Source organism: Cyanistes caeruleus, chromosome 8, assembly GCF_971803275.1.
Source record: "Cyanistes caeruleus chromosome 8, bCyaCae1.hap1.1, whole genome shotgun sequence".
Classification (NCBI taxonomy): domain Eukaryota; kingdom Metazoa; phylum Chordata; class Aves; order Passeriformes; family Paridae; genus Cyanistes; species Cyanistes caeruleus.
The window spans coordinates 35,979,266-36,005,866 of NC_141708.1; the positions used below are offsets into that span (position 1 = coordinate 35,979,266).

The following is a 26,601-nucleotide window of genomic DNA, read 5'->3' on the forward strand; positions in this document are numbered from 1 at the left end:
ATTTTGGGGGTGTTTTTTATGTGTTAATCCCGGCTGCCGAAGCCCCCTGGAGTGAGTGAGGGGTGCACGCGTGTGTGTTTCCCTGGGCTTTGCTGCGCTCCTCCCTAAGGAGCTTCTAGATTTGGGAATCTTAAAAGGAAGAATTAAAATGAAACCAATTTTAAAAGTTCGGAAGTTTCAATCTAGGACTGTAAATGCGGCAGAGCAGCTGAGGGCAGGGTGTTTTGGCTGAGCTGGATGCTGGCAGCCTGGCTAGGATCTCGGATCCCGACCAGCAAACTTTCCAGCCCTTCTTTCCAGCTGTTACCATTTTCGGACTAGCTCTGGGCTGCGTTTACATTCCTGGCTCTCTTTCCCGGTGCCAGTGAACGTGTTAATGCCGTGTTTTCTCCTTTTCCTTCGCCCTACCGGTGTCCTACGAGCACCGGTTTGGAGCCCGAGGGCAGCCGTGGATGGTGCTGGGTGTGGGCGAGGCTGAAACGCCGGGGCGGCTCAGGGGGAGGTGGGGTTGGGGGGGTCCTACCTGGGGGAGGGGAGGGGGGGCTCCGAGAGCCACTGTTTTAACCCGAATGGAATGTGGGAAGGCAGGTAGGAGCTGAAAGGATTGGGCTTTTACGGGGTTAGCTAAAATAGCATCTGGGCGTGGCAGCGAGGGGTGCCTGAAGTCGCCTGGGGGATTCGCTCTGTGCCGGGGTGGGCTCCTGGCAGGGGATGAGCAGAGCTGCTGGAGCTGCTGGTAGTGAGCCATGGCAAGGGCTCTCCACGGTGCCTGCAGGGTGCTGGGAAGCAGCTGGGTGGGCAGCAGCCTCATTTCCCAGCAGTTTGAATGGCCTGAGCGAGGAAGGATGGCTCTGAGACCTGGAGCTGTCCTGATGTTTCCTATGGAGACAGGCTGGAAGAGCAAGGGGCGTTCATGCGGAGAAGGCTCCAGGGACACTTTAGAGCCCCTTTCAGTGCCTAAAGGGGCTCCAGGAGGGCTGGAGAGGGATTTTGGACGAGGGCATGGAGTGCCAGGACGAGGGGGAATGGTTTTGAGCTGCCAGAGGGCAGGGTTAGATGGGGTATTGGGCTTCCGTCACACACATTTCCCATTTCTGGTAAGGAAAAGCACTTTTTGGCTTTGAGGGCTGCCGGCAGCGCCTTGATGCCCCCAAAACTGCAAACCCGGCTGGGGTGGTGGCATGTGACAGTCCCCTCTCTGTCCCAACCCCGCTCTGGTTTGTCACCAGGAGATGACAATGGAAGGATCAGGGTGGCGGGGGGTGCTGGGGGTCCCCGAGACCATGGGGGCTGCGTGTCAGGGGTCCCTAAGGGAACAGTGGCTGTTTTTGGGGGATGCCGCGGGCGAGGGGATGCCGCCCGCCGGCTGTCCCCGAGGCGTCGTCGCCGCGGCCCGGGGGTGTCCCGGCGGTGTTGGGGGCGGTCCCGGGGGCGTGTCGCGGGAGGGGGCGGTCCCGGACGCCCCTCGGCCCCATCCCGGTGCCCGCCCCGGTCCCTCCCCCGCCGAGGCGCCGGCGCTCGGCGCGGCCGCGGGGCTGCGCTCCCGCCACCGCTCCCGCCGCCCCCATGGGGCGCCCGACGGCGCGGCCGGCCCGGCGCGGGAGCTGAGCCCCGGAGCCGCCCAGGTACCGTATCCCCGCCGAGAGCGAGCATCCCCTCTCTGCGAGTTCTTCCCCCCCGAGCCCCGGGACTGGGTGTTCTCCCCCTCTCCGACCCCCCGGGAGCGGGCATCCTGCCCCGTCCCCGATCCCGGGCACGCTCCCGAGCCTCCGCCCCCCCGGACCCCTCTCGTCCCCTCCCCGGGGGTGGTGGGGGCTCGTTTCCCGGCCCGGGGCGGTGGGAAGGGGATGGAGGGGGCAGGATCAGCCCTCGAGGGTGTCCCCCCACCTCCCAGCCCCCCACCCTCCTTGGGGGGTCCTGATGGGCACTCGGGGGCGCTTCTTGGGCGGGGCTGTGTCCCCCCAAGCCAAGGCGGGCGGGACAATGGGGGGAAGGTTTATTTTGCCCCTGGGCCACGCGGTGCCCCAGCCGTGGCGAGGAGGGTTTATCCGGAGCCGACGCTGGGCTCCAAACCTCTGGAAAATAGATGGATCACTACTTCTGAGGCCCAGCATCCGCCCCGCGGATGGCATCCTCCCGCCTCTCCTGCCTTTGCGGTTGCGTTTCCTATTTAAAAGGGGTTTTTCTCTCCTTCTTTTGGCCTGGAAGCCAGCCCCAGCGGGCTGGGAGCCCGGCACGGCTGTCGGCCGGCTGCGGCTCCAGTTCCCCGGAGCGAGTTTTGGGATTTGCATCCCTTGGCCGTGCCTCCCTTGCACCCCCAAAAATCCGCTTGGGGTGCAGGCTCTGGAAGCGGGGGAGGTGCGGGGTGGCCGGAGGATGAAGACGGAGGAGGAAGAGGAGCAGATGCAGCCGAGGTCGGGGGTTTTGGCTCCCGTTTAGGGAGCCCGGCAGGAAGGGCACGGGCGGGGGGTGGCGCAGAGCCCGGCGGGCTCCCGACCCCCGTGTGCCACCCAGGCTGCCCTAGCAGCAAGGCTGCCTGCTCCCGCCGAGCTCCTGCCCGGCTCCTCGGGGCTGAAAACTTCCAGAAACCTCATCCAGGCTGCGTTTCCGATGGCTGCCGGACTTTTCCGGACCTGCTTCCCTGCCCTTTCCCCCGCGCATCCTCCGGGTGCCGGCGGAGCGAGCTCAGCTCAGCGCTCCTGGCCCTGGCACCCCTCACATCCCGAGCTGTGCTCCCGGTGTTTTTCTCGCCCGGATGGGAGGAAACAGCGGGTTTTGGGGTGGCTGGGCTGGGAGCAGGCAGGCATTGCCCGAGGAGGAGGCAGACAGGCAGCGGTGGTGGGACATTTCCTTCCTGGAAGGCAGGAAGTGATTATGTCTTTGCACGGAGCCTAAAAATTACGGGCAGGTCTCCGTTGTGAGCAAAACTCCCCTGGGATTTGCTTGATTTTTGCTTTATTTATTAAGAGAGCGGGGCGGGGGAGATTTGATCTGTGAGCTCCGGCTCCTACAGCATCCCAAACCACGGTGCTGGCGGGCATAAGGTGCTGCTTGTCCTGGGAAAGGTGTGGTCTGCAGCGCTGAAAAGCCGTCCCGTGTAAAAGGAGCCGTCCCGTTGCTCGGGCAGCCTTCCCCTCGCTGGGAGGGGAGCCGTGGTTAGCTATGAATAGCACAAAATCATGGCCCTCGCCTTCCCAAAGCTCCCCGGCCGGCTCTGCGTGGCGCTGGCCAGGGCTGCGGTGCTTCTTGCAGAGTGTCAGAATAAAGCTTTGCCCACAGGTCTCTTTGGAGATGCCCCCAGCCTTTATCTTCATGTTTTATGGGTTTTTATTTGTTGTTTTGTGTTTTTTTTTTCCCCCTTTATGCTACTGAAAGGAAACCCTTCAGGCGAGTGTGCTCACAGACCTTGAAACCACTGGCAGCGAGCTGACGGCAAAACTGGCAACGCTGGTGCTTCCGAGCCGGGGCTTTGTTCCTCTTTCTGTTGCTGCTCATTGATAAAACCCCCCCAGCAAAACAGCAAGCAGCCCAAGCATCTCCTGCCTGCCCAAAAAGCAGCAGGGATGGCTGGGATGCGTGGGGGAACCTCCCAGCGGGTCTTAAAAGCTGGGGGGTGCGAGGCAGCAGTTACAGGTGGGCTCTTTGCAAAACTGAATGGGCTGGAAGGGACCTTAAAGGTCTTCTCATTCCACCCCCTGCCATGGGCAGGGACACCTTCCACCAGAGCAGGTTGCTCCAAGCCCCATCCGACACTTGCAGGGGTGTAATTCCTCCCAGGCTGTGCTTAGCAGGGCAGGTTATTAATAATGCAAAGCAGGTTTGTGAAGAGGGGCTGCAGCCTGCGTGCCGTTCCCAATGGGTATTAGCATCCTCCTCACGCTGGGGAGCAGATTGGCATCCCCGTTTTTGGGGTGATTTTTTTTCCTCTTCCATTCCCTGTCTCAAACAGCTTTCCCTGGCTTCAGGGTGAGGAGCTTTAAATCAAGTAACTAAAGGCGAGTTGGTCACAGGGAGGATGGGCATGTGGCACTTGGTTTTTCTGCCAAAAGGCAGGAGCATGCTGGGGAGGGGGTGTGAAAGCCTCGTTATTCGGGATGCTCCCGCTTGGATTTGGGGGCAGGCATCCCACCAGCGCTGGTGGGGGGATCGGCAGCACCGGTCCCAGCCTGACTGGGAAATAACCTCTGGACTTTCTAGGAAATGCTGCTTATTTAGTTATATTTTTGGCCTTCACCACCGGCTCTCCGAGGAGCTCGTGAGGAGGGAGGGCGGTCGCTTGTGCTCCCTTAAAGATATTAATAAATCGGTCAAGACTTATAAAAACAGAACTGCCTGCTGCAAAGTTGCCTTTCCAGGGCCTTTTCCTGCCTTTTAGGTTGATTTCAGGCATTTGTGTTCTTTGCCTTATTTCACCCTCCCAGCTCGGTGGCTGGACAACGCGTTCCAAGCCATCCTCAGCTTTAATGTGTTATTTCTCACCTTTATTTTTTTGTTTTATTATGTCTTTTTAAGAAGCCGGGCCGCTTCCTTCCGGCATCACCTGGAACAACAGGAGCTGGGCTCCCATGCAGCCTTTGCTGTGGGATATCTCCCAGCACAGACAGGCTGAAGCTGTCTGTGTGTTAATTAATTTTCACTGTGTTTTTATTTTTTTTGTTGAAAAAAGAGGGTTAAAGAGCACGCCAGGGCTCAGCTCCAGCGCTTCCTCCGGGCTCCGGTGATGCCCCTCCGGCTGCACCGGAGCTTCCTGCTGGCCTGTGGTGTTTCCTGCCTCCCTGCTTGGCTCAGCACTGCTCCAGGGGTACCCCTCGCTCCCTCGAGGATCCGTCCATCCCTGCCAACTCCGTGCTGAAAAGCTTCCACACCGAGGAAAGATGGATCCCCTAGGAGGAATGCTGCCATTGCTGCTGCTTCTTCCCAAAGGGCTTTGCTTTTCATTTAGGAGAGCTTTAAAAGCTATAAAATATCTCGAGGATGCACGGAAGGAGATTTATTTGATTTATTTCCTGCTGACAATGAGGCGGCCAGGCAAGTGCACGCTTCCTCCTCGGCGCGGTGGCCGGGGCAGATGCATCCTGCAGCTGCAGCACGACCTCCTCCCACTATATTTAGTCCATTGTTTGCTCCAGCTTTGAGTCCTCGCCAGGTCCCCGGGTGTGGGAATAACCCCTGTGCCAGGCAGAGGGGGAGAGGTGGGAAGGTGGAGGGCTGAGCGCTGTTACAGCGTCCTGACTTCTGTGGGATCCTTTGCGACGCTCAAGTGGAATTCTTGGGATGCTCCCGCTGCCGCCGGCGGCTCCGCTGGCGTTCCCCGTCCAAGCTTGGCGGAGCTGGGTGTTTTGAAACGGGGTCTGGAGGGGAAGGGAAGCTCTTCTGCCTTGCCCACCTGGAAGGCTCTGCTTTCTCATTAGGCAGCAAGAGTAATTAATGATTTTTCGGTATAATAATTAATCGTCGGTGCTTTGAATTTAGGCGGAACACCTGGGGAGGAACACTGCTGGTTTGTTCGGTGGGATGCCCTCGTGCAGGGTGTTGGTTCTTCTGGCTGCTGGGGAGAAAAATGGGCTCTTTGTTCAGGAACCTTGGCCACGATTGATCTCAGGCTTGGCTTTGGGGTCTGTGAAAAGATGAGCTGCTGGCTGGGGGAGGTTTTCTGGGGTTTGTCCCCAAAAAAGAAGGGTGAGGTGCAGACAGGAGGACAGGATGCTGTGCAGGGGGATGTTGTCTCTGCATCCTCTCTCTCTTAGGAAGGAAACCCCCAAATACTTTGTGGTGAAAGGGAAGGGATGCTCAAAACCAACCCATCCCAGCTGATGGCTAATAAAACCATCATAAAACCCATGTGGTTTGCTTCCCAACCTCCTAACTTGGAATCATAGAATCCCAGAAGGGTTTGGGGTGGGAAGGACCTTGGAGATCATCTCTTTCCAACCCTCTGCCATGAGCAGGGACACCTTCCATTAGACCAGGTTGCTCCAAGCCTTGAACACTTTGAGGGCTAAGGCATTGACAACTTCTCTGGGCGTCCTGTTCCAGTGCAGGAATTTCTCACAGTGTTTGCTAACTGTGATGGGGAAAATAATGATATTTGGGCTGATCCAGTGCCCTTTGGTGGGCTGGTCCTGGCCAGGGAATCTCCTGCTTCCCTTGGCTGGCCTGTGATGCATCCCTTCCCGTTGCATCCACCAGCAATATTTAGGAAAGTTTTCAGCCAAGATAATTTTATCTGTTTTCCTGGGGTAGGGTTTTGCTTCCCTACCCACCCCAGTTTGTGTTCCAGCTTGCAGAGTGGGCACTGAGGGGGGTGTGCTCCCACAGATGCAGAAATACCAGTAAATAACTGCTCCCATGTGAATAACACCAGCACTTCCCTCTTCCTGTGGTTTTTTAGAGCTGTTCCCATGGCTTTGCTGAGCACCCACTTTGGGTAATTTCAGTACTTTCCTTGCTTGGTTTTGCCTGCCCAGCCTAAGCAGGGAGTGGGGGAAGAAGCTGAGATGTGATTTCCTCTCTCCATTCATTTTGTGGCTTGAAAGACAATTTCCAAATCTGCCCGGCGTCTTTTATGCCTGGTATTTCTTGGTGTGGTTTGCCGGGAAAAGAAAATATCCTTGGGGGTTTTAGGGTGGAGGTGGGTGTCTGTGGGGAGGGGAGAAAGACCAAGGAAATACAGAAGCTGCGTGCCTGGAAACTGGGGAGGGGGAGGAATCTCCATCATCCAACGTGGGGATGGCTGGAGCAAATCCAGAGGGATCGATGTTGAAAGGATTCACCCATTCTGAGCAAGATTAGGGAAAAAAAAAGCATCCTGGCTGGGTGCCCCGTTCTGCTTGCTGCCTGAGCTCTCCAAAGCCACCAGCTCTTGCTCTGAAACACTCAAAACCTCCCTCTATATATTTTATTTCCCTGCTTTATTTTTGCCCTCACAATTTTTTACGTGAAAGAAACGCTCAAGAGGACTTGGAGAAGCGGCACTGGCCTGAAGCAGCTGTTTTTGGTTTTTTTCCTCCCCCCTCTGCTCTTGTGTGTAAAAGAAACCAGGCTGCCTAATGGTGCAGAAAATTCACAGTAGAGCAACAAGTTTTCCGCGGAGCAGGGAAGGAAGATGGGGAGGAGGGGAAAAATGTGTTTGCCTGGGCACAGTCGTCTAGAAATAGCACATTTTCCACAGGCTTTTCCCCCCCACTTGAAGCATTTGCAGCTGCTGGGGGCATCACATTGGCTGGGATTGCAGTAGGGGATTGATCCTGTGCTGCCTGTAAGGCAGGAGGAGCAGCTGCAGAAGGATTTGTAGGGCTGGGTTAAAGCCATTCCCGGAATTCCCAGCGCTCGGAGCAGGTACCGTCCCCCTTGGGGTGCTGCCAGGGTTATTCCCATGCAGCACAAAGGAGGTTTTGCTGGGGAGCATCTCGTTAGGAGCGGGCAGAGTTTTTGTCTTTTCCAGGCTGCCCCTTTTCCATCTCTCGCTCGCTTGGGAAGGCAGGATCCGGCCCTGGCTGGTGCAGACAGTCGCCTCATTGTCCCGGACCGCTGGAGTGTGGCGGGATGCTCCCAGCCCTTTTGATTCCATCCTTGTTCAGGGATGAGCTCCCTGGGGACCAAGCCGGGGCTGCTTTTGGGGTCCCCGCCTGCCCTGGCTGCTCCCCAGGGATGGGGATACCCGGCCGCTTCCAGCAGACCGGCTCCGGGCGCGCTCCTGCACCCCAAATTGCCGAATATCCAGTCCCACGTGCTCTCTGTTCCAGACTTTTCCATGCGGGGAGGGGGACTGGGAAAGCAGGGGACGAGATGATGCTCAGGCTGCGCCGCCGAGTCCCTGCGCGCCTCCGTGCGCTGACTCAGCAGATTTTAGGGACCGGATCCAGCCTTTCGCCCTTTATTTCTCCCCACACCCCCCCCCTCCCTCCCTCCTCAGCCCAGCTTTCACCTCCCCGATGGAGCAAGCTGCAGGGCAGGCAGGAAGAAAGCCTTTTGTGGGAGCAGGAGGGAAAGGGCTGGCTCAGCGTGCCTTCCCTGGCCGGCTGTCAGCAGGGGGTTGCCCTGTGCCTGCCTGGGATTTTCCCATCCTAAATCAGGAGAGGCTGAAAAATAAATTCCTCCTTTTCTTCTTTTTTTTCTTTTTTTTTTTCTTTTTTTTCCTCTCTCTCCTTGTTGTTGTTTTTTTTTTGTTTTGTTTTGTCTTGTTTTTTCTCCCCCCTTCCCGTCCCGGAGCAGCTGCCCACGGGTGATGGGTACGACGGCCAGCGCGGCGCAGCAGGCGGTCTCGGCATCCCCCCTGGAGAACCGGGCGCCAGGAGACGGCAGCATGGAGGACCAGCACTCCCTCAGCATCCACTCCTTCCAGACCCTGGGGCTCCACAACAGCAAGGCCAAGTCCATCATCACCAACAAAGTGGCGCCCGTGGTCATCACGTAAGTCCTGGGCAGCCTCCAAAACTCTGCGTTTCTCCACCCGTATTTCTCTGAATGTTGGGGTTTGTTTCGATCTTGACCCACGCCATTATTTGTTCCCTTTGCCCACCTGCCTGTGGCTCTTGCAGGTACAACTGCAGGGAGGAGTTCCAGATCCACGATGACCTGCTGAAGGCCAACTACACGGTGGGACGCATTTCTGAGGCCACGCTGGAGCACTACCTGGTGCAGGTGAGCATCTCTGCCACCGGTTTCATCACCCAGCTCATTTCATCCTGGGCTTTGGGAACCTCAGGACTGTTTTTGGGGGGGCTCATTTTGAAGGTCAGGTAGAAAAAGCCGCTTTTACGCTCGGCTGTGTTGAAGTCCCACCTCGGTCAAATCCACCGCTGCCCCACCCTCTCTCTTCTGATATTTTGCAGGGGAAATACTTCATGGTCAGGGATGTATATGGAAAATTAGATGTTTTGAACACTACCGGCAGCTGCGGCGCTCCCAACTTCCGGCAGGCCAAAGGAGGTTACGCCGTGTTCGGGATGGGGCAGCCCAGCCTCAACGGCTTCAAGCTCGTGCTGCAGAAGCTGCAGAGAGAAGGCCACAAGGTTGGTGGGAGGGTGGCAGCTGGGGTGGGAAAAAAAGCCAGGAGAGCTTTTAGACGGCCTCTCCCCGGCTGTTTGCAGGAATGCGTCTTCTTCTGCGTCCGCGAGGAGCCCGTGGTCTTCCTGCGGCTGGAGGGGGACTTTGTGTCCTACACCCCCCGGGGCAAGGAGAACCTCCACGAGAACCTGCAGCGCCTGCAGCGGGGCGCGCGGGCGGAGAGCCTGGAGCTGGCCATCCGCAAGGAGGTGAGCCGGGGCGGGGAAGGGTGCGCATCCCGCCGCTCCAGAGGAGCTCCGGCAGAGGGGGTTGCGACGGGGCCTTCTCCGCCTAGATCCGCGACTTCGCGCAGCTGAGCGAGGGCGTCTACTACGTGTACAACGACATCGAGCGGCTGCGGGACGAGCCCCACGCCGTGCGGGTGCAGGGTGACGAGGACATCCAGGTCACCGAGGAGGTCTATCGCAGACCTGTCTTCCTCCAGCCCTCCTACAGGTCCTTCCCTCCTCCTCCTCCTCCTCCTCCTCACGCGTGGTCGGGGCTCTTGGCGCCCCTTAAGCCGCGTAGCCTCCACGGTGGTGGGGATGAAGCCCTTTCGTGGTCCCATCCTAACCAGGGCCGTCCCCATCCCGGCAGGTACCACCGGCTGCCTCTGCCTGCCGAGGGAGCCCCGTTGGAGGAGCAGTTTGACGCTTTCATCCGCTTCCTCAGGGTGAGCTGAGGGAAAGCACTTGATCCGTGGGGCCTTCTTGGGCTGGGATTTGCTCCTGTGCTGTGTCAGAGACCGCGGCTACCTGAGATCACCTTCTGGTTTTCCTTAACTCTGTCTGTTAGAGGATGCCTGTGCCTGCAGATCCCGCTCCCCTGGCTGTAGGATCCTGCTGGAGAAGTCCATGTTGTCCAGCAGTTCATCCCTACCCCTGGCTAGAAATGAGCATCCCTGGCCACCTCCAGGCAGCTCTTCCCTAAGTGGCTTTGATAGGAATGATCTGCCTTTGGTGCAAAGGTTTTCCGTGTCAGAGCTGCTTTTTTGTTTTGTTTTTACATTCTGGAAGATGAAATCTCAGTGGGTTGGGATTAGTGGTGGGAATGTCTCTAGTAGGGTGGGCAGACTGGTGGATGGAGAGGGCACTGGGCAGGGGAATGCAGTGGGTGGGCCACCCATTGTCCTGTCCTGCTTCATCTACCCCATCCCCTGAGGAGAAGGGAGATGCCACCCACCTCTCCATGCCTGGGCATGGCTGTCACCTCCATCCCAGCCACTGATGGGGCAGACCTGGCTCTCCTGGAAGCTGCTGGGGGTTTCCATCCATCCATCCATCCATCCATCCATCCATCCATCCATCCATCCATCCATCCATCATCCATCCATCCATCCATCCATCCATCCATCCATCCATCCATCCATCCTTTCCCTCCTAGGAGAGCCCCAGCCTGCTGCTGCGGGACCCCGGCAGACCCCCGCCCGCGCTGCTTTTCGGCTGCCAGACTGGCGTGGGCAGGACCAACCTGGCCATGGCCATGGGCACCCTGGTGCTCCACCACCACCGAGGAGCTGCCCAGAAGCCTGAGTAAGCAGAGCAGCCCCCAGGGCAGGACTGGAGGGATGCCCATTCCCCCTGGGGCTGGTTTGATTTCCTCCTTCTCCCACCACAGCTTCCCCCACTTGCCTAAGACATCTCCTAGGGACAGGCTCCGGGTCATCCAGACCTTCATGGAGATGGTCCCCAAAGGCCAGCAGATAGTGGAGGAGGTAAGGGGGTGCTGCTGAACCCTCTGGTGAGGTGGCTGGGAGGGAGGGATGGAGTTTCCCCCCCAGATCCGAGGCTTATGGAACAATTTCCCACTTGCTCCTCCCGAGGTGGATGGTGCCATCGCCTCCTGCTCGGAGATGCACGACATGAAGGAAGCCATCTACGAGTACAAGAAGAAGCTGGAAGGGATCGGGGAGGACTATCAGATCCAGGTAATCAGAGGATTGCTCGGATGCGAGCCGTCGGCACCGGGAGATTCACTGAGCTGTTTTTGCGCCGGGATGAGAAGAATGTAAATTCTGGAAACCCAAAGCTTCCTGTGAGCTGGAGATTTCCCAGCGATATGAAACCTGCAAGGTTGTGGAATGCCTCTTCTTTTTTTTTTTTTTTTCTTTTTTCTTTTTTTTTTTTTTCTTTTTAACAACACTTATTTTAAAAGCCATAAAATGGAGCAAAGTGAGAGGGGAAAACAGACTGGTTTGGGCTTTGCTACTGCTTCTGGTAGATGACCTTGGGGGCAAATAATATCCCATGCTCTGATTTCATCAGCTCTAAAATTAGAAAATCGATATCAGCCTGGATGGTAAAAGTCCTTGGGAGCTGGGAGGGATCACTGCAAATACAGTCACCCAAGGTCAAGCTCCTCTAGCTGTAGATTTATGTTTTTTCCTCTTGTTTTGAAGAGCTATCGGGGTGGCTTCCTGTGCTGGAAAGCTGTGCTCCTCCCTGCCCAACCAGGGGGCTCCTGGGTGATGGAAGGAGGTTGGATGCTCAGGTGGAAGTCCTGCCCTGATCCCAGTTTTTTTTGAGATTAATTTTCCCATTTAAATGTTGAGTGTGGAGTGGAGGTGCCGGAGCTGGTTGTAAAGGGCAACCTCAAACCAGGTGTCCTGTGGCAAAAAAACCCAAAAAACATGAAAATGATTAAGCAATGGGAAAAGAAGGCATTTACTGCCACTTTTTTGATGTTTAGCGGCAAATCCCAAATTTTATACTCCCCTGTTCCCTTTAGGGTGGATTTGGCATTGCTCATGTCCTGGCAGGTTCTCTTGTATAGCAGGGGAAGGTTGGGCATGGGACAGGGGGTTTTCCCATTGCCTTGAAGCCTTTCCATGACTTTTCCCTGCTGGGGAAAGCTGCTCTGTGTCATCCTGGACTCCTGGAAGACAAATGGCTGGGGGACTGCCGTAAATAAGCCTCAAGGAGTGTTTATTTGAAGTCTTTGTGGAGCAAGAGCAGGTTTAAACAGTGGCGAGGGGCCAGGAAAATGTGCTGGGGGCACATGGAGGGTGAGGAGGGGAGAGGAGATAATGCTCAGTCATTGGAAAACCAGCCTGGACTTCTTTGTGCTGGAGTGGTACTGGGTGAGCTGCCTGGTTTTGGGGGGAGGAGGGGCTTTTCTGGACAGGGAGGAATGATGTCTGTGGGGTTCTGCCTGGGCTTGGGGGGCAGAAATGGAGATTTAAGTGGTGGAGGTGCAGGTGAATCTTGGTGTGGGATGCTGAGCAGCCAGACTCCCACAATACCTGGCTTTCCAGGGCTGAAGCACGAGTGGATTTTTCCCCTTTCCACCCACAGGCTGTTTAAGGGGAATGTTAGGAGGTTTGCCTTGGTTGAGAGCACTGGGATGGATTTTATTGCAGGAATCCGAGTGCTCGGGAGGCAGCACCGCTCTGCTGTCGGTGCTGCCAGCAAACCTGGCAGGGCTCCATCCCCACAGGCTTTGTTTTGAGTTTCCAGAGCAAATCCCGCTGCCTTTCCTCTTGATTAATGACTGCAGGCCGGATTTCTCTTGTGGAGAACAAGTAAATATTCATGAGTCAGCCACGTAATGTCAGGGATGAGCAAACCCCGCTCACCGAGCTGACCCTGGACACGGCTCCATCTTAAAGGGTTTTCCATCCTAGCCTGGGAAGTGGCTTCCAAGAGGCTCTCTGGGGATGTTTGTGGATGCCCTGCTGGGTGTTCCTTACCTGGTGCCACGTTAATTTGTTGGATGGGATGCTCAGAGGTACGAACTGCCCGCCCCGAGGTTTCTGAATTACGGAAAATCCCGAGGGTTTGAGTTCACTCCTTGAGAGGGAATAGCTGTGGTAGAGAATATTCCTGGACTGTGGAGGTGGCTAAAGAGGAGGAGGAGGAGGAGAGCTTGCTGGAAACACAGGCATGAGGACACTTTTGCATATGGAAAGGGGAGACACTTGGAAATGAAGGATATTGCAGGGTGTGTGGCTGGCACGGAGCCCTCTCTCCCCAGGGATGCCCCTGCCCTGAGCATTTCATCTAAAGGCCATGGGGATGGCTGGAATGGGGATAGGACCTTGCATTTTCCAGACCCATCCCCTTGGGTTTGTCCCCAGCCAGACAGTGTGTCCATGTGACAGCACGGGCTGGTTGGAACTGCTCCCAGTGTGTCCTTGTGCTAAGATAGGGAAGCTTTTGTCTTGAGCTGAAATGTGAGTTTATGCCTTTGAGCATCATTTAATATGGGAAACTGGAAATGTTTCATTAAAAAAAATAAAACAGTTCATCCAAAGTGTCTGTAGGGCTTTTTCCCAGCCTCCTGGGCTGCTGGAGGCTGCAGCACTGAGCATCACAGATTCCTTTGCTTCCAGGGGAGCAGCACCAAAGAGTATTTCCTCCAGAGGACCCTGCAGAGCCTCGAACGCTATTTCTACTTGATCGCTTTCAACTACTACCTTCACGAGCAGGTAAAACCCTCCAGAACGACCCAAAAACCCCTTCCTTGCCCTCTTTTTGTTTCAATTTCCCCCTCCCCGCTTTCCCAGGCGGGTTTTCCTCAGCGGGGCGGCGGGCAGGGGGGAGCAGAGCCCAGGCTGACGGTGCGTCCCCCCCGGCCCCCCGCCGGCAGTACCCCCTGGGCTTTGCCCTCAGCTTCAGCAGGTGGATGTGCCGGCACCCGGAGCTGTACCGGCTGCAGGCGGACATGAACTGCTCGGAGCTCACCGTCACCGCCGAGCTCGTCGCCAAGGGCGCGCGGGTGCTGGTGAGTGAGCGCCGCAGAGCCGGCACCGACGCCTTCCCGTGGGCCTCACACAGGTGGGGAGGGCTGGGAGAGGCCAAGGGTTTGCCCCTCGTAGGGCGGCTGCCGTGGGGTCTTGGGCCCAGGTCCTGCTGGCAGCATCAGCAAGGGGTGGTTTTAAAGTTCCTTCTGGCCCGACCCCTGTGAGGATAAATCCCAGTGGGCTTAATCCAGAGATCCCCGTGCACGGGGATGTGTCTGGAGCATCCCGTGATGTTACCACTGAAGATGAACAGATCACACGGACACAGGTCGAGGTGTGGTGAAAAGAAGAAGAGTTTATTTTTCCCCCCCAGGATTTATAGGCTTCTGACCACGGCCAGGGATTGGATGGTCAGGATAACACTTTCTCACTGCGCTGGCCATGAGAGATGCCCATCACAAGATGTGAAACAAAGAATGTACACATATCTGCTTACAGTTACTGTCCTGGGAAAGTCCTTAGAAAGCCATGTTAGCAAGCTCAGAAGCTGAGTTTTCAGGGCGACACTGTGATGTGAGCCTGGGCAGCAGCTCCGTGCTTTCTGGGTGGGGTGACGGAGGCCGGGGCCGTTGTGCTGCGAGAAGAGCACGTCCCGTCCCGCCTTGGAAACGCCGCCGTGGGGCTTTGAGCCCTGGATGCTGCTGCTGGAAAAAAGTCTGGGGGCTTGTCCTGAGCAGGGTTGTGGGGTGCTGCAAAGCTGAGGGTGGGAAGGGGCATGCCTTGCCTGGACGTGGCTCCGTTCCAGGTGGCGGATGAGCGCTTCTGCCCGGATGTGCTGAGCACCGCCAAGGAGATGAGCGTGGCCAACTTCCGAAGGGTGCCCAAAATGCCCGTCTATGGGACGGCACAGCCCAGCTCCAAGGTGAGGGACACCATCCCACGCCGGGCAGGGACCCCACATCGGGCTCCCAGCCCTCCCACCACCCTTTCCCACCCTTTCCTTAGACCCTGGGCAGCGTCCTGCGGTACCTGACGGATGCCAAGAGGAAACACTCGCGCATTGTCTGGATCAACCTCCGGGAGGAAGCGGTCCTGGAGGGGAATGAGCAGATCTATACGCTGAGGGAGCCGGGACTCCTGGAGGAGCTGATCCCTGTGCCTGCTGCCTCGCCCCAGCAGCTGGAGGTGAGCTCTGGGAGATGCTGGATGTTCCCAGGAACCCTCATGGGTGATTTCCACAAGCTTTGATGGTTCCTCACCCTCTGGAGCTGCTGGTTTTGTTTTCCTTTGGGAGCAGGGGAGTGAAGTAGAGATCTGCCCTGGAAGAATTTATAGCATGCCTTGAGAGCAAGGGTAAAAGGCATCTGGGGAAAGGGGAGTGGATGTTCCCAGCTGGATTTCCAGGGGAGACAGGCAGTGGAGGGGCTTGGCTGCCAGCAGCAGCATGGCTGCACGGAGGAGCTGCCTGGCGTGGTGGGAAATGATGCCCCTGGGGCTCCCATCAAACACAGAGGGACCTGGGCAGCACCAGTGTGGGCTTGAGGGTGTTTGCCTGCTTCTAAAAACACGGATTAAAATCCTGCAAAAATTAGGAGGGGAGGGTGTTGCAGTGAGGGTTTCTCCACCCTCTGCAGAAACTGGAGGCTGCCCTGAAGGGGGACCTGCTGAAGTGCCAGAAGTGGCTGGAGGTGTACCTGGAGGCAGAGAAGCAGATGAAGATGTTCAAGAGCTGCCTGACCACGCAGGAGATATTCAGCCAGCAGAAGAATTCCTGCCAGGGACTCACCTACCGCCGCATCCCCATCCCTGACTTCTGTGCTCCCAAGGAGCAGGTACACTGGGGAGGGGATGGAGCCGCTGCCTCTGTCCCAAGCCAGCCCTGATGCTGTGCAGGAATGTCACCTGGGTGCTCAGTGCTGGTGGGGTGCTTGCCAGGGCTGGGGGGGATCCCCAGGAGATGCTGCATGCCGAGGCTGTGTGCCTTCAGGTGGGCAAGGATGGATCTGGCAGCAGGGAAAGCGGGATTCCAACCTGGAGGCTGTAGGACAAAGGGCACCCCAAGGTGAGGAAGTCCTGCATCCCTAAAAACCCACCGGTTTCATCCTGGCAGGACTTTGACCGGCTGCTGGAGGCCATGAAGAGCGCCCTGGCCGAGGACTCGCGGGCAGCCTTCGTGTTCAACTGCTCCAGCGGCCGGGGCAGGACCACCACGGCCATGGTCATCGCTGTCCTCACCCTCTGGCACTTCAATGTGAGTATTGAGAGGCTGCAGGAACCCCCAGTGGGGGTTCTGGGGAAGCTCTGGAGAGCCCAGAGGGTTGGAAGGAGTGTGGGCAGGGCTGGGTGGAATGTGGTGGGGGGGACATCTGTATGTTGTCATTTGCTGTGCCTAACTCCCAGGGAGCTCCAGAAGTCTGGGTGAATCCCTGGTGAGCCTTTACCCTCTTCCTGAGAGCTCCCCAGGGCCAAGGGTTAAGGGCAGGGGAGATCATGGAATCGTGGGATGGTTTGGGCTGGAAGGAACTTTTCTTTACAGAGTTCCCCCACTTTGCTGTGGGCAGGGACACCTTCCACTATCCCAGGCTGCTCCAAGCCCCGTCCACCCTGGCCTTGGGCACTTCCAGGGATCCAGGGACAGCCACAGCTTCTCTGGGCAGCCTGAGCCAGGGCCTGGAACAGCCCTCTGTCTGTCCAGACATGTGGCTCCCTCCTCGGGCAGGGGTAAAATTTTCATGTGCTGTGCCTGGCAGAGGCAAGGTGGGGGATGCTGGGGCTCCTGGTGGGCTGGGCACAGGCGTTTTTGGGCAGCCCATAATGACCCAATCCCCTCTGGCCACCCCAGGGCATCCCTGAGATGAGTGAGGAGGAAATCGTGAGTGTGCCTGATGCCAAGTACACCAAGGGGGAGTTTGAGGTGAGTCCTGGGGCTGGCTCTGTTTCAGGGCTACCTCAAGCCACGGCTGCTTGTTGGGAGGGGTTGGATCCTCTCCGGGGTGGTGGGACAAGGCAGGGAGGCTCCTGGTGAAGCCCTGCCGCTCCTGCCCGTGCTCCAGGTGGTGATGAAGGTGGTCCAGCTCCTTCCTGAGGGTCACAGGATGAAGAAGGAGGTGGACATGGCCCTGGACACGGTCAGTGAGACCATGACCCCCATGCACTATCACCTCCGGGAGATCATCATCTGCACCTACCGCCAGGTGAGCCCCCTCCTCCCATCGGCACCGCGCCATTCCAGGGGCTGCACCCAGGCTCTGGGACCAGCCCTGCCGGAGCTGGGGGTGGTTTCTCAGGCTGTGCCACCAGAGATGCTCTTGTCACGGTCACCCAGGGCTGCCTGGGATGCTGTGCTGTGTGTATCCCAAAATCCTGCCTGTCTGGCCGCAGCCCGCATCCCACATCCCGTGCAGAATTCCTCTGCTCCGCCATCCCTTCCATCCCGGGAGGCGCAGCCGGCAGAGGGCAGGACTGGTCTGTCCCGTTCCTCCTCCAGCCCCTTCCTCTGGCTCTTTCCCAAATTCCTCTGGAGTTTGGGAAGGAGATTCAGCTTTGGGAAGGGGAGCAGCCCCTGGGACTTATCCATGGCCAGCTGAGCCTGTGCTCCCGGTTTTACTTGGGAGCCTCTGTGGAGCTGATGAAGAAGCAAAGAGGATTATTTTCATCAGATTTGGGATGTTTGTACCACTGGGCCTTGGAAGGGCAGAGCCCAGGGCCTGGTGCTGTTCCTGGGATGGTTTGTGCCACATCCCACCGGCAATTCCTCCCTTCAGCTCTTGCTCCAGCTGCCATCGATCCGTGTTTTCAATTAACGGGAGGAAAAACCAAAATGTTCCATCACCCAGGGAAATCTGCAGCTCGCCTCCTGGTTCCTGAGATCCTCTGTGTTTTTTTGGGGGTAGCTGGGAGAGAAAACCTCTGCAGACCTGTTTGCAGATGTAGTGATTATTGATTATTAATTAATTTATAGTCATATTTATTCTTATGAAATTTATTTAGGATAAGTAATTTAATTTAATTTTGGCTTTCCCTCCTTTACTATGGGGATGTGGCCACGTGGGGAGTTTCACCTATTTGGCTGCCAGGACTAGCACAGGGGTGATCCTGGGCTGTATCCCATTTCCAGGCTGGCATCCTGGTGGGAAGGTGAGAAAAGGAGGGATTCCCTCTGCTCAAGGAAGAGCCTCTTGTCACCAGAGCTTGTACTTCCCTCTTGGCTGCTCCATCCATCCCATTTGATTTGGCTTGGCCCTGAGCAAATTTATCTAAATTTATTCATTTAATTTATCTAAAAAACCCCAATATACTTATTTTAATTATTATAATTATTATAATTAATATAATTATTATAATATAAAAATAATTTATTGGGTTTTTTTCCCTTTAGCGATGGGCAGCTTGGAGAAGAGAAGGATGGGAATTGTTGGGGTTTTGGGAGCCTGCTTGGAGATGCTTTTCAGGGTTAGAGCAAACAGAAGGGAAGGAATAGGTGTTTTGGGGGTGGTTTGGTTTGTTCTGACCTCTTCCTATGCCTGATGTGGAGGAAAAAAATAGGAAAATAAAAAAAAAAAAGTGATAAAAGATAAATGATAGGATAATCAGATGGTAAATAAGAGAATGGAAGAAAAATAAATAGGATAATGGAATAAAACGAGAAGTAATAGGGTAATAGAAGAAAATTGGATAATAGAAGAAAATTAAATAGGAAAAGAGAATAAAATTATAAGTAACAGAAGAAAAATAAATAACATAATAGAATAAAACAATCAATAATAGGATAAGAAATAAATAGGATAATATAAGATGGTAAATAATAGGATAATAGAATGAAAAATAAATAGGATAATACAGTTCCAGGATAAAATAATAGGATAATAGGATTTGCTCTCTGCAAATACTGGCACACACAGGTGGAGGAGACACCTTTTCCCAAGGGCAGAGCTGGAGTGAGGAATTGTTGCTTTTTTGGGATGGCCTGTGGGATCAGGGCTCTGACTTATTCCTAGAAATTCCTAGGAAGGGCAGAGTGCAGAGCTTAAAATAATGGCAGTAATAATAGTAATAAAAGTTACTGTATAATTACATACAATATCTAATAAAACAATAAATAATGACTGCAATAACATTATAGTGGATCTAAAAATATTAAAGAGATATATTTATGAATATATATTTATAAATATATATTTATATATTTATAAAATAAAGTAGATAACTATGGTAGATATATAAAAATATAAAAGAGAAATATTTATAAATAGATATTTATTTATTTGTATATTTATAAATATATCTATATATTTATAAATAGATATTTATAAAATAAAACATAGTATATAACATGGTATATATAAAAATATAAAAGAGAGATATTTATGCATTTATAGATTTATTTATTTATATAAGTATATATTATATATGTATATATTTGTATATTTAAATATATTTATGTATTAATATATATTTATATATTTTATATGTGCATATTTTAATATCTTTATATATTCATATATATTTTTAATGTGTATATTTATAAATATATTTATATATAAATATATATTTTAAAATATAGTGTTATGTTTGTGTATATATTTATATATAAATATAATACTATATATAAAATAATATATATAAATACTATAATAAATATATAATATATATTTATAAAATATAGTATATAACATTATAGTACATATAAAAATATAAAAGAGATGTTTATAGTTTATATATATATAGAATAATACTGGGAGATGTGATGGCCACCAACCTCAGAGCTTCTCTTGCTCTGGAAAGAGAGACTGGATCCAGGTGGGAATGCCTTCCAGGGAGATGTTTTTCCCTAGGGAAGTGCTTTACACTTCAGGAACTCGTGGTTTGGGGTACAGTTTGCACTTGGCTGTCCATTCCTGCTCCTGCCCCCCACATTTAACCATCCCTCACCTATTTTTGAGCTCTGGGAATGTTGCTGCCAGCTGGAAACCACAAGGAAATGAGAGCCCAGAGCTCCAAACCCTGCAGGAGTGGGCTGGATGGATGCGCTTATTTTTGTCCCCAAAGTGTTCCTCCCTCTTCCCACAGCTTCTCCCAGGGCTGTGGGTGAGGGTGGGATGCAGGAGCTGACCTGGGATGCAGGAACTGCCCTGGGATGCAGGAGCTGCCCTGGGATGCAGGAGCTGCCCTGGGGTGCAGGAGCTGCCCTGGGATGCAGGAGCTGCCCTGGGATGCAGGAGCTGCCCTGGGATGCAGGAGCTGCCCTGGGATGCAGGAGCTGCCCTGGGATGCAGGAGCTGCCCTGGGATGCAGGAGCTCCCCTGGGATGCAGGAGCTGCCCTGGGATGCTCTCCCAGCACAGGTGCCACATCCAGGCTGCTGTTCCTTGCAGGGAAAGTCGGGCAAGGATGAGAGGGAGATGCGGACGCTGCAGCTGAGGAGCCTGCAGTACCTGGAGCGCTACATCTTCCTCATCCTCTTCAACGCCTACCTGCACCTGGAGAAGAAGGACTCCTGGCAGAGGCCCTTCAGCCTCTGGATGCGTGAGGTGAGGTTTTCCCGGGCTGCCACCTCGCTCAGCCTCGTGGGAATACAGGAATTTACAGGGAAGCAGGCAGCCATCCTTAAGTGAGGTGTGATTTCTGGGCTTGTTGGGGATTGTCTGCGCTCCCTTTGCCGCCTGGGTTGGTGGCTCTCATGGAAAGCCACTGGAGATGGATGGCAGCCCAGCACATGGATGGGGAGCTCTCCCATCCCAAACCTGCTCTTCCCCCCTGGTTTGGAGTTTCCCAGGGGTTTTGTTGCGATTGCAGCAACTGGGGCTGGGGGGGCCTCCAGCCAATCCTGCCTGGCCAGGACAGGTGGCACAGAGGGTGGGAGGTCTGGGAGGATGGGATGGTGGCATTGGATATCCGAGGGAATTGGGAACCAGCTGGAAAAATGGAATGGGGGGCGAGTGAGAGACCCTAAATGATCCTTATGGAATGGGGGAAGGCTGGGTAAGAGACCCTAAATTACCCGTATTTCCTGCTCAGGGGGGATGTAGGCACTGGATTTATTTGGGATACGTTGATTTGAATGGGAATGTTGTGGAGGGGGTGTAAATTTCCCTGGAAAAGTGACTTTTCAGGTGGTACAAGGGGTGTGGGGGGGCATAGGGGGGTGTGTGCTGGTGCCTGGGTTGGGGGTTCTGCATGAAGGGAGAGGCAGGGAGGAGAAGGGGAAGCTGGAGACACGGCAATTTTAATAATAATTTTAATAATAATTTTAATAATGCTACTACTATTACTATATATTAATTACTGGTATTTATTTAAATTTTATTACCACACAACTATATTTTACTATATTCAATCTTCATTTTTGCTCCTTTTTCGTACCACCTCTGTTGACATTCTCCATCACTCCTCTTCATTTGTTTTCATCTTTTACCTCCATTACCTCCCTGATTTGCTGCTGTGGGAAAAAAAAATCCTCATCCCTTCCCTCTCCTTCTGCTGCTAATTCCTGTTGGCATCTTTGATCCGCCGGGCGGGAGATGAAAGGGTGGAGCTGCTGCCCGCCCCGCCCTGGCATCCCGGTTATGCCTCTGTTTGCATTGCTGGGGCTGGAGCAGCTTCAGTGCAGATTTTGGGGTTTTGGTTTGGTTTTTTTTTTTGTGCTGTTGGCTTTTTTTTTTTTTTTTTGTTTTGTTTTGTTTGCTGGATGCGGGAGGTGTGAGGTGGATCGCAGCGGTTTTTAACGCACAGCTTTTTGGGGATGCGTCCTTTAGTGCTGCACCTTTTGGGGCTGCATCCTTTTGGGGCTGCACCTTTAATTCTGCACCTTTTGGGGCTGCATCCTTTAATGCTGCATCCTTTAATGCAGCACTTTTTGGGGCTGCATCCTTTAATGCTGCATCTTTGGGGGCTGCATTCTTTTAAAGCAGCACTTTTGGGGCTGCATCCTTTTTTAGTGCTGCACCTTTTGGGGCTGCACCCTTAGTGCTGTATCTTTTGGGGCTGCATCCTTTTGGGGCTGCACCTTTTTTAGTGTTGCACCTTTTGGGGCTGCACCCTTTAGTGCTGTATCTTTTGGGGCTGCATCCTTTTGGGGCTGCACCTTTTGGGGCTGCACCTTCTAAAGCAGCACTTTTTGGGGCTGCATCTTTTGAGGCTGCATCTCAAAATTAGCACTACTAAAGGTAGTGCTGCACCTTTTGGGGTGACATCCTTTAATTCTGGACCTTTTGGGGCTGCATCCTCTTGGGGCTGCATCTTTTGAGGCTGCATCCTTTCGTGCTGCACCTTTTGGGGCTGCACCCTTTGATGCTGCACTTTTTGGGGCTACATCCTTTAATGCTGCATCTTTTGGGGCTGCACCTTTAATTCTGCACCTTTTTGGGCTGCACCTTTTAAAGCAACACCTTTTGGGGCTGCACCTTTTAAAGCAGCACTTTTTGGGCTGCATCCTTTAGTGCTGCGTCTTTTGGAGCTGCACCTTTTAAAGCATTTTTGGGCTGCATTCTTTTTTAGAGCTGCACCTTTTGGGGCTGTCCCTTTAATTCTGCAACTTTTTGGGCTGCACCTTTTAAAGCAACACCTTTTGGGGCTGCACTTTTTAAAGCAACAACTTTTGGGGCTGCATCCTTTAGTGCTGTATCTTTTGGGGTTGCATCTTTTGGGGCTGCATCCTTTTTTGGTGCTGTACCTTTTTGGGGTGCATTCTTTTTTTAGTGCTGCACCTTTTGGGGCTGCATTTCCAGCACATGGATTTACTTCTGCCCTCTGTCCCCCCCACCCCCGGTTTGCTGGAGCATCTTTTAACGCTTCCTTTTGGTGCCGCATCTCTTCAGCGTGGCCCCAAAAGGTGCTGCCCCCTTTTCATGCCACATCTCCCATAGGTGGGGTTTGCATCCCTCCCCCTCCCCACTCCCCCTGTCTGCTGGAGGGGAGGGAAAAACACCCAACCTGCGGACACAAGGAGCCTTTGACCCCCGGAGCGCCCCTTCCCGCCGCATAATCCCCGCGTTTTTAGCAAAAACAAGGCGCCATTGTAGCTTTTTGGCAGGAGGGTGCCAAAGCCAACAAACCCTGCGATGGCTGACCCCAGCAGCAAGGAAGAGGCTTAGAAAATGGATCAGCTGGGGCTGCAGAGAGGCTGGGGGAGCTGAAGGGGGTGGTACTGGGATGGGGGGGATACCTGGAGGTGGCAAAAGCATCCCCGAGCTGGGAGGGGAATTCAATAATTCAATCTCCCTCTGTTTCCAGGTGGCAGCAGTGGCTGGGATCTATGAAATCCTGAACCAGCTGGGATTCCCAGAGCTGGAGAGCCTGGAGGGCAAAGCCCTGTGCACGCTGCGGGGTCGCTGGCAGGCGCAGGGGGCCGCGTCCCGTCCCTTCCGCGGGGACTTCGTGTAGGGCTGGGGAGGGGGGAAAACCCCTGCTGCTTTCTCTGGGGTGGGGAAGAGCAAAAAAAGAGCCAGAAAAGAATAAAAAAAAAGACTGTTTTCCCCAAATCCGAGGGTGTGGGGAGGGAGGGGCGAGCCTTAGGATGGGAGGATTTCTGGGGTTCTTTTGGACGCAATAAAAATATTGTAAATTAAAAATCAAGACCTTCCTCGCTTTCTCCCTGTGGCAGTGCGGCATTTACACAAATTTATATAATTATAAGCACAGAGGTGAATTTATGTGCACAAACACACCAATATACATGTCTATATACACACAAATATATGTGGTCATTTATTTATGGCTCCACCTATACATGGAGCCATCAACACTTGCAGACAGAGCTGGGACTCACAGAAATCCCAGCCACTTCAAACCTGGGTGTTTTTAAGGCTGGGACATTTTTGTTGCTTCTTCCCAACTCTTTTTAGTCGGGATGGCAGCTGTGGTACCCAGTTTTGGGGTCCCACTTGCCCAGTTTGAGTGCCAAGGTGGTGCTGAGAGGTCTGAGCCTCTCAGTAAAGGCATAAAAGCAAAATTAACGCCGGGTTTGGGGTTTATTTTATTTTATTTTATTTTTTTAAGGAAAGAGTTAAAAATGAGGTTAACTCGAGGGAGATGATATAAATGAGGGGATCCCAGTGGCTTCACAGTGGGGTGAGAGGAGCTTGGGGGCTGGGGGAGCAGGGGGAAGGCTCTTGGAGGGAGGAGAGAATGGGATGGGAAGCACAAAAGCAGGAGCACACGCTCCGTCTGTCCCAGCAGCCGCTTTCATCCGCTGCCAGCGGCGGGAGGTGGCAGAAATTCAAAGGTGGAGGCTGGAAAGAAAAACAACATTTTAAAATAGCAAAGCGCTGCTTTTTCTTCAGCCTTGGCTGTGACAGACCCAGGTCCCAAAGGGTCCCTCATTTTCTTTTTTTTTTGGCTTAGCCACACATTTGGGGCGTGCTTTTTTAATTCTTTCTTTCTTTCTGCAGGCAGAAATACCTGCCCGAATGTTTTGCCCCTTGCTGAGTGTTGCAGTGTTTGGATAACTTGCTGCTGGTGCAGCCAGAGAGTTGATTGAGTAATTTTGAGAGGCTGTCGATGCTGTTTTCCCTCTTATTTTAGTTTTTAAGGCAGCACATCCTCTCTATCCTCACATCCCCATTTATTCTGCCTTGCTACAGCAATTACCTGCAGGCTCTTTTGCTAAAAATCCATCCCCTTCTCCTGCCCAGCAGCAACCCCTGCCTATTAGCCCTGTCTTAATTAGGCAGAGTTTTTAATTGCTTAGGAAATCCCAGCCGCTTTTAATCTTGGTAATGAAGGCTGGAGCTTTGCATCACCTGGTCCGAGGGGCTCAAAGGCTCCTTTCTGCTTTCCCACCATCCTAACAAGTGATTTCCAAAGCAGGGATACAGCAATTGCCTGGGAAAGAATAAAAAAAGTGAAATCCTGGGAGATGGGAATGTGTTTGAATGTGAAAAATCAACCGTGCTGTGTTTATTCCTTCTTTTCCTCAGGCTGGGGAGGCAGAAACCCAGATCCCTCTCTTAGATGAGAAGTTAAAACCTGGCTCTGAATGGCCTGGATTTTCTGCTCTGAGGGTAAAGGATTGGTAATTCTGAAAGGATTCAGGCAGAGACAAAGCAAACAAGGGGTTGTGCATTATATATCTAAAATATAGAATCGTTACTGAGTGTATATTATGTATTTTAAATGCTATATATTATGTATGTATAGCATACATTTTATTATATATGCTGTGTATCCATGATATATATAGATTTTATATAACAATAGAAAATACACAGTCTAGAATTATTCTATACAAGGTATATTCTAGAAATACTGAAATAATTATAGAAATGTTCTAGAAATATTAAAAACATTAAATATTGTAAATTCTCTATAATAACAACCAGGAGCAAGCTGGCCTAGTGGAAGGTGTCCCATGGCAGGAGGGTAAAAAGCAGCTCTTAATTGGATGTGGTTAATGAGCTGACCCCCAGCCTCCCTGGGATATATTCCCTGGAGGAACAGCAGTTCTTCCCAGGGGAGCACCAGCAAGAGGGTGTGTGGACAAAAATATCTAGAAAAAAAGAAACTCAAAGTGTGCTTTTCATGTTGAAAAAACAGTTTTGCATTAAAAAAACAAGAGCTTATTGATCAGTTTTATTGATTTTCATGAAAACTGGTTTTCTGCAGGTTTCTCACCCTCAGTTAACTCCTAATTCTCCACTTTCCTCACCTTGTTCAAGGTTTGGAGTGTGGGAATACAGCTGAGGGGATCTGAGGTTATTTTGGGGTAGGGAATTAAACATTTAAATCCCAACCAGCACTCCTAAGGGATCGATGTCAGGGCAGAAAACACGGATCTGTAGCTGGTTGTCTTCTCTCTGGGTGCTGATCCCAGACCTGCATCTCATCTCCATGGGGAATCCCTTCAGCCCTGGGTGCCATCACCCATTTTTGGGGCTTTATTTTTCTCTACAAAGGCTTTTCCCAAACCTGCAGGCTCACAGGAGAATGCCAAAGAGCCAGGCTCTGTGTTGCAGCCAAGGGGAAGCCCCAACACTCCCCAAAATCCCCCCACTGCACCCTTGATTGTACCCATAGGCTGGGGTAGGTCATGGAAACTCTTACTATCCCTTAAAAAAACCCCAATCCACCCCTTATTCCGCCTTGGGTGCTGCTGGAGCTTGGAAGAGGTGAAATGTGGAGCTGGAGAACATGGAGAGGGGGCCCACAGCTGCCTTAATAAATAAGTGGCTCTTTTACCTGTGACAGAGGAGAGAAACTTTTAAATAAAGTTTATATATATTGCCATGGGAGCCTCACCCCAGGCTGCACCACCAGAGAACCCAGGATGCTGCATCCATCAGCTTCTCCCTCCTTCCCCTGCCCTGAGCCCCTCCCTGCGAGCTCAAACCCAAAGCAGGGGCACCTCTCCCCACTTTCCACTTGCCTTTCTCCCCCTCGCTGCTCAGGAAGCCTTGAGCACAGAGCAAAGGAGGGATGCTCCTTCCTCCACCCCAAAATATCCTGGATCATCATCAGACAGGATTTTTTTGGGCCAGTTTGGGAGCCTGGCTCCATTGTCATGAGAGCAGTGAGTGCTTTAATGACTTTTTTCCCCCCCATTTTTTTTTCTGGCTACAGTGGAGGGGTCACGTGGCAATGGGGCTGTTTGTAGCTGTGCTCCTGCCTAACGAGATTATGCTTGACATGGATAATTAATTAATGGATTATTAATGCTTCTACTTGCCTTCCCCATCCCTGAGGGTTTGGGGTGTGCTGATATGTCCTTTCCAGGTCTTTCCTCTGCAGCAGATGTGCTGCACTCCTGTTCTTGTCTCATGGCAAAGGTCGTGTTTAAGGGTGTCATTAAAACATTTTATAAATTAAAACATTTATAAATGAAAACATTTTATAAATTAAAACATTTTATAAATTACAATTAACCTGTAACCACTGGCT

The 26,601-nt window shown here is 52.9% G+C and overlaps 1 protein-coding gene across 1 annotated transcript; it reads left to right on the forward strand.

Moving 5' to 3' along the window:
• The first annotated feature begins 1,490 nt into the window (after window positions 1-1,490).
• Window positions 1,491-23,297, forward strand: PALD1 (phosphatase domain containing paladin 1). Its single transcript, XM_086899073.1, has 20 exons — window positions 1,491-1,625; window positions 8,215-8,412; window positions 8,541-8,643; window positions 8,835-9,014; window positions 9,093-9,257; window positions 9,344-9,504; window positions 9,646-9,721; window positions 10,432-10,580; window positions 10,666-10,762; window positions 10,871-10,975; window positions 13,379-13,474; window positions 13,636-13,770; window positions 14,535-14,651; window positions 14,735-14,914; window positions 15,364-15,561; window positions 15,840-15,980; window positions 16,572-16,643; window positions 16,783-16,923; window positions 20,103-20,258; window positions 22,960-23,297. The coding sequence occupies exons 2-20, from the start codon at window positions 8,228-8,230 to the stop codon at window positions 23,107-23,109; spliced, it is 2,607 nt and encodes an 868-aa protein (XP_086755199.1). The 5' UTR covers window positions 1,491-1,625; window positions 8,215-8,227; the 3' UTR covers window positions 23,110-23,297.
• Window positions 23,298-26,601: the final 3,304 nt, after the last annotated feature.

What these genes read in the sequence shown, in the direction of transcription:
- PALD1 (XM_086899073.1), top strand. Translation starts at nt 8,228, where the DNA reads ATGGGTACGACGGCCAGCGCGGCGCAGCAGGCGGTCTCGGCATCCCCC. An exon ending in CCAAGGGCGCGCGGGTGCTG is followed by an intron (nt 13,771 to 14,534) that starts GTGAGTGAGCGC and finishes GCTCCGTTCCAG; the next exon opens with GTGGCGGATGAGCGCTTCTG. An exon ending in TCTGTGCTCCCAAGGAGCAG is followed by an intron (nt 15,562 to 15,839) that starts GTACACTGGGGA and finishes TCATCCTGGCAG; the next exon opens with GACTTTGACCGGCTGCTGGA.